The sequence below is a fragment of the Salvelinus fontinalis genome, chromosome 18 (assembly GCF_029448725.1).
Source record: "Salvelinus fontinalis isolate EN_2023a chromosome 18, ASM2944872v1, whole genome shotgun sequence".
Lineage (NCBI taxonomy): Eukaryota > Metazoa > Chordata > Actinopteri > Salmoniformes > Salmonidae > Salvelinus > Salvelinus fontinalis.
This window is the reverse complement of record NC_074682.1, coordinates 58,105,331-58,112,419: the sequence shown is the minus strand read 5'-3', so window position 1 is coordinate 58,112,419 and position 7,089 is coordinate 58,105,331. Positions and strand designations below refer to the sequence as shown.

At 45.8% G+C, this 7,089-nt stretch overlaps 1 protein-coding gene across 1 annotated transcript in view; it reads left to right on the top strand.

Annotated features, from left to right (window-relative positions):
* slc6a11b (solute carrier family 6 member 11b) overlaps window positions 1–5,675 on the top strand; it is a 126,170-nt gene extending 120,495 nt beyond the window's left edge. Inside the window, exon 15 of the mRNA XM_055869915.1 lies at window positions 5,228–5,675. Coding sequence (XP_055725890.1) covers window positions 5,228–5,380 — 153 coding nt within the window. The 3' untranslated portion in view covers window positions 5,381–5,675. The remainder of the gene's footprint in view (window positions 1–5,227) is intronic.
* Window positions 5,676–7,089: the final 1,414 nt, after the last annotated feature.

The following is a 7,089-nucleotide window of genomic DNA, read 5'->3' as shown; positions in this document are numbered from 1 at the left end:
ATAGTCACATTGGTAGTCACACTGATAGTCACACTGATAGTCACGCTGATAGTCACACTGATAGTCACACTGCTAGTCATGCTGATAGTCACATTGATAGTAACATTGATAGTCACGCTGATAGTCACACTGATAGTCACCTTGATAGTCACGCTGATAGTCACACTGATAGTCACATTGACAGTCACGCTGATAGTCACACTGACAATCACGCTGATAGTCATGCTGATAGTCACACTGCCAGTCATGCTGATAGTCACATTGATAGTCACACTGACAATCACACTGCTAGTCACGCTGATAGTCACACTGATAGTCACATTGATAGTCACATTGATAGTCACACTGATAGTCACGCTGATAGTCACGCTGATAGTCACACTGATAGTCACATTGATAGTCACGCTGATAGTCACACTTATAGTCACACTGGCAGTCACACTGACAGTCACACTGATAGTCACACTGATAGTCACTCTGCTAGTCATGCTAATAGTCACACTGATAGTCACGCTGATAGTCATGCTGATAGTCACATTGATAGTCACACTGATAGTCACATTGATAGACACATTGATAGTCACGCTGATAGTCACACTGATAGTCACACTGATAGTCACGCTGCTAGTCACGCTGATAGTCACATTGATTGTCACGCTGATAGTCACATTGATAGTCACATTGGTAGTCACACTGATAGTCACACTGATAGTCACGCTGATAGTCACACTGATAGTCACACTGCTAGTCATGCTGATAGTCACATTGATAGTCACACTGATAGTCACATTGATAGTCACACTACTAGTCACGCTGATAGTCACATTGATAGTCACACTGATAGTGACACTGATAGTCACACTGCTAGTCCCGCTGATAGTCACATTGATAATCACGCTGATAGTCACACTGATAGTCACACTGAGAGTCACGCTGATAGTCACGCTGATAGTCACACTGATAGTCACATTGATAGTCACGCTGATAGTCACACTGATAGTCACGCTGATAGTCACGCTGATAGTCATGCTGATAGTCACATTTATAGTCACACTGCTAGTCATGCTGATGGTCACATTGATAGTCACATTGATAGTCACACTGATAGTCACATTGATAGTCACATTGATAGTCACGCTGATAGTCACACTGATAGTCACACTGATAATCACACTGCTAGTTTTGCTGATAGTCACGCTGATAGTCACACTGATAGTCACATTGACAGTCACACTGCTAGTCACACTGCTAGTCACACTGCTAGTCACGCTGATAGTAACATTGATAGTCACGCTGATAGTCACATTGATAGTCACGCTGCTAGTCATGCTGATAGTCACACTGATAGTCACACTGCTAGTCACATTGATAGTCACATTGATAGTCACACTGATAGTCACATTGATAGTCACATTGATAGTCACGCTGATAGTCACACTGATAGTCACACTGATAGTCACACTGATAGTTTCGCTGATAGTCACGCTAATAGTCACATTGATAGTCACATTGACAGTCACACTGCTAGTCACACTGCTAGTCACGCTGATAGTAACATTGATAGTCACGCTGCTAGTCACACTGATAGTCACACTGATAGTCACACTGCTAGTCACGCTGATAGTCACATTGATAGTCACGCTGATAGTCACGCTGATAGTCACGCCGATAGTCACACTGATAGTCACACTGATTGTCACGCTGATAGTCACACTGATAGTCACATTGATAGTCATGCTGATAGTCACACTGCTAGTTACGCTGATAGTCACATTGATAGTCACGCTGATAGTCACACTGATAGTCACACTGATAGTCACACTGATATTCACGCTGATAGTCACATATATAGTCACGCTGATAGTCACGCTGATAGTCATATTAATAGTCATGCTGATAGTCACACTGATAGTCACACTGACAGTCACGCTGATAGTCACGCTGATAGTCACACTGATAGTCACGCTGATAGTCACGCTGATAGTCACACTGATAGTCACGCCGATAGTCACGCTGATAGTCACGCTGATAGTCACGCTGATAGTCACGCTGATAGTCACACTGATAGTCACGCCGATAGTCACGCTGATAGTCACGCTGATAGTCACGCTGATAGTCATATTAATAGTCATGCTGACAGTCACACTGATAGTCACACTGACAGTCACGCTGATAGTCACGCTGATAGTCACACTGATAGTCACGCTGATAGTCACGCTGATAGTCACACTGACAGTCACGCTGATAGTCACATTGATAGTCACTCTGATAGTCACGCTGATAGTCACGCTGATAGTCACGCTGATAGTCATCCGTGGTCACGTTTTCTAAAAGTTCTCCAGTATTCACATTTCTACTCAATACAATACGTTGAATTCACACTTCACACTGTTGTATAGTAGAATACTGCATAGATTGACGGATTTGCTCATATCCAAAGGTCTACCTGTGATTTGGGTCGGAGGGATGGGAGGAAGGAAAATACATGCATGATGATGTGTATGTCATTGTGTCAGTCAGGGGGACCACACTGCATGAAACCTTCTCTACTCTTCAGTTAACACACACACACTCTCCCTCCCTTCCTCTCTCATAAACACACACACACACACACACACACACACACACACACACACACACACACACACACACACACACACACACACACACACACACACACACACACACACACACACACACACACACACACACACACACACACACACACACACCACTCCGTCTCTCCCACAAACACACTGCTCCCAACTTTTAAAATGTGGTCCAACAGAATTTAAGGAGCACCAGAAATAAATGTATCTTTGATATTGTTTAGGCTTCTGTTAGGCCTACATTCTGTATACTTCTGGCCCTTCTTTGGACACTGTGTTAACTAACATCCAGATGAGCTTCAATGCCATACAACTCTCCTTCCGAGGCCTCCAATTGCTCTTAAATACAAGTAAAACTAAATGCATGCTCTTCAACCGATCGCTGCCTGCGCCTGCCCGCCCGTCCAGCATCACTACTCTGGACGGCTCTGATTTAGAATATGTGGACAACTACAAATACCTAGGTGTCTGGTTAGACTGTAAACTCTCCTTCCAGACTCACATTAAGCATCTCCAATCCAAAATTAAATCTAGAATCGGCTTCCTATTTCGCAACAAAGCATCCTTCACTCATGCTGCCAAACATACCCTCGTAAAACTGACTATCCTACCAATCCTTTACTTCGGTGATGTTATTTACAAAATAGCCTCCAACACTACTCAGCAAACTGGATGCAGTCTATCACAGTGCCATCCGTTTTGTCACCAAAGCCCCATATACTACCCACCACTGCGACATGTATGCTCTCGTTGGCTGGCCCTCGCTTCATATTCGTCACTAACCCCACTGGCTCCAGGTCGTCTATAAGTCTTTGCTAGGTAAAGCCCCGCCTTATCCCAGCTCACTGGTCACCATAGCAGCACCCACCCGTAGTACGAGCTCCAGGAGGTATATCTCACTGGTCACCCCCAAAGCCAATTCCCCACTCGCCATCCCGGCTAAATTATATATTTTTGAAACTTACTGAGGAATAGACGTGTGTGAAGAGCGTACAGAGAGAAACAGGTGAGTTAACGGCTGGTAGGGGATACTGAGAGAAGCAGTTGAGTTAACGGGTGGTAGGGGATGCTGAGAGAAGCAGGCGAGTGAGGGCTGGTAGGGGATGCTGAGAGAAGCAGGTGAGTGAGGGCTGGTAGGGGATGCTGAGAGAATCAGGCGAGTGAGGGCTGGTAGGGGATGCTGAGAGAAGCAGGCGAGTGAGGGCTGGTAGGGGATGCTGAGAGAAGCAGGCGAGTGAGGGCTGGTAGGGGATGCTGAGAGAAGCAGGCGAGTGAGGGCTGGTAGGGGATGCTGAGAGAAGCAGGTGAGTGAGGGCTGGTAGGGGATGCTGAGAGAAGCAGGTGAGTGAGGGCTGGTAGGGGATGCTGAGAGAAGCAGGCGAGTGATGGCTGGTAGGGGATGCTGAGAGAAGCAGGTGAGTGAGGGCTGGTAGGGAATGCTGAGAGAAGCAGGTGAGTGATGGCTGGTAGGGGATGCTGAGAGAAGCAGGCGAGTGAGGGCTGGTAGGGGATGCTGAGAGAAGCAGGCGAGTGATGGCTGGTAGGGGATGCTGAGAGAAGCAGGTGAGTGAGGGCTGGTAGGGGATGCTGAGAGAAGCAGGTGAGTGAGGGATGGTAGGGGATGCTGAGAGAAGCAGGTGAGTGAGGGCTGGTAGGGGATGCTGAGAGAAGCAGGTGAGTGAGGGCTGGTAGGGGATGCTGAGAGAAGCAGGTGAGTGAAGGATGGTAGGGGATGCTGAGAAAAGCAGGTGAGTGAGGGCTGGTAGGGGATGCTGAGAGAAGCAGGTGAGTGAGGGATGGTAGGGGATGCTGAGAGAAGCAGGTGAGTGAGGGCTGGTAGGGGATGCTGAGAGAAGCAGGTGAGTGAGGGCTGGTAGGGGATGCTGAGAGAAGCAGGTGAGTGAGGGATGGTAGGGGATGCTGAGAGAAGCAGGTGAGTGAGGGCTGGTAGGGGATGCTGAGAGAAGCAGGTGAGTGAGGGATGGTAGGGGATGCTGAGAGAAGCAGGTGAGTGAGGGCTGGTAGGGGATGCTGAGAGAAGCAGGTGAGTGAGGGATGGTAGGGGATGCTGAGAGAAGCAGGTGAGTGAGGGCTGGTAGGGGATGCTGAGAGAAGCAGGTGAGTGAGGGCTGGTTGGACCTGAGCATACAAGAGACTAGTGGCTGTTGCTTCAATTCGTAAACAAAACTGACTTCATGAACAGTTTATAACAGTGTGTTCTTTAGATCGTCCCGTTGGTACGTTGTCAAGGAGGGCGGCCACGTGTGTTAGCGAAGCAGAGGTCCTCGGTTCGAGACAGGCATGAGCCGAACAAGGAGGAAGTGATACTCGCTAAGCAAGCGGTGTGACGTCCGTAACACTCACATCACTGGAGATAGCATTACCAATGAGGGCTCAGATATAAACCATATGTGAGGCGGAGGATGCAAAACGGACCTTAGATCCATTGCCCCACCTCAGCAGGATCTAATGAGAATCTCCCTTCTCCTTCTCTCCCCAATCTGTCCCTCTCCTCTCTTCCTGTCCTCCTCTCTCCCTCTACAGAGTATAATGTTCCTGACCACCCCCAGTCCAGATCTCAGTCATATAACGCCTCTCCCTCCTCTCTCCCTCTACAGAGGATGACGTTCCTGACCACCCCCAGTCCAGATCTGGTGATGAGAGGTAAACTGGCTGGTATGAGCCCCTTCACCATCAGACCCAAGCCCAGCAAAGAGTCAAAGAAAGCTGCAAAGATATCTACCATCACAGAGAAGGAGACCCATTTCTAACGCTTCTCAAAGTCCAGTCACTGACCAAGCCTCGGTCTGTCCACAACCACAACCACAACCACAATGAAGACAACAACAACAAGAAACAAACAAACAAACAACAACAACCAAACAACAAACAAACAAACAACAAACAGAAGAGAATAAAGGACTGTTTTATTTTGTTGTTTTTTTTAAAAGAGAAAGAAGTTTTCACATAATTATTAGTCATGCTTCTTTTTTTTTTTTGGCGCAATCTTTATTAACACATCATCTACGTTAACATTATGACTAAAGAGATAATTTTTAACGATTAGAAGAATATCAAGTTTATTGATTGAGATCGGCACGATATCTTGCTAAGTTATTCGTGTCACTGTACTCTTAGGATGCTATCAATGTGCTGTATAACTCTAGGTCTTTATCTAACTCATGCACTGAGTATACAAAACATTAAGAACACCTTCCATGACCCCCCCCCCCCCCCAACTCAATTCGTTGGGACATGGACTCTACAAGGTGTCGAAAGCGTTCCACAGGGATGCTGGTCCCCTTTGTTGACTCCCAATGTTTCCCCACATTTGTGTCAAGTTGGCTGGATGTCTTTTGGGTGGTGGATCATTCTTGAGACAAACAGGAAACTGTTGATCGTGAAAAATCCACAGCAGCATCTACTAAACACATCCCGTTCAAAGGCCCATTCACCTTCTGAATGGCACACATACACAATCTATGGCTCAATTATCTCAAGGCTTAAAAATCTTTAACATGTCTCCTCCCCTTCATCTACACTGCTTAAAGTGGATTTAACAAGCGAGATCAATAAGGGATAATAGCTTTCACCTGCATTCAGATGGTCGGTCTATGTCATGGAAAGAGCAGGTGTTCTTAATGTTTTGTCCAGTCAGTGTACAGCAGGACTGCTGGGACCATGCTGAAGTGTATTGTGTGTTTAGAGAGAACCTCCTTCCCAGGGATGTTATAAACTAATAGAGAGAACCTCCTCCCCAGGGATGTTATACATTTATAGAGAGAACCTCCTCCCCAGGGATGTTATACATTTATAGAGAGAACCTCCTCCCCAGGGATGTTATACATTTATAGAGAGAACCTCCTCCCCAGGGATGTTATAAACTTATAGAGAGAACCTCCTTCCCAGGGATGTTATACATTTATAGAGAGAACCTCCTTCCACAGATTTTATAAACTTATAGAGAGAACCTCCTTCCACAGATTTTATAAACTTATAGAGAGAACCTCCTTCCACAGACTTTTATAAACTTATAGAGAGAACCTCCTTCCCAGGGATGTTATAAACTTATAGAGAGAACCTCCTTCCCAGTGATGTTATAAACTTATAGAGAGAACCTCCTCCCAGGGATGTTATAAACTTATAGAGAGAACCTCCTTCCCAGTGATGTTATAAACTTATAGAGAGAACCTCCTTCTAGGGTTGTTATAAACTTATAGAGAGAACCTCCTTCCCAGTGATGTTATAAACTTATAGAGAGAACCTCCTCCCAGGGATGTTATAAACTTATAGAGAGAACCTCCTTCCCAGTGATGTTATAAACTTATAGAGAGAACCTCCTCCCAGGGATGTTATAAACTTATAGAGAGAACCTCCTTCCACAGATTTTATAAACTTATAGAGAGAACCTCCTTCCACAGATTTTATAAACTTATAGAGAGAACCTCCTTCCACAGATTTTATACACTTATAGAGAGAA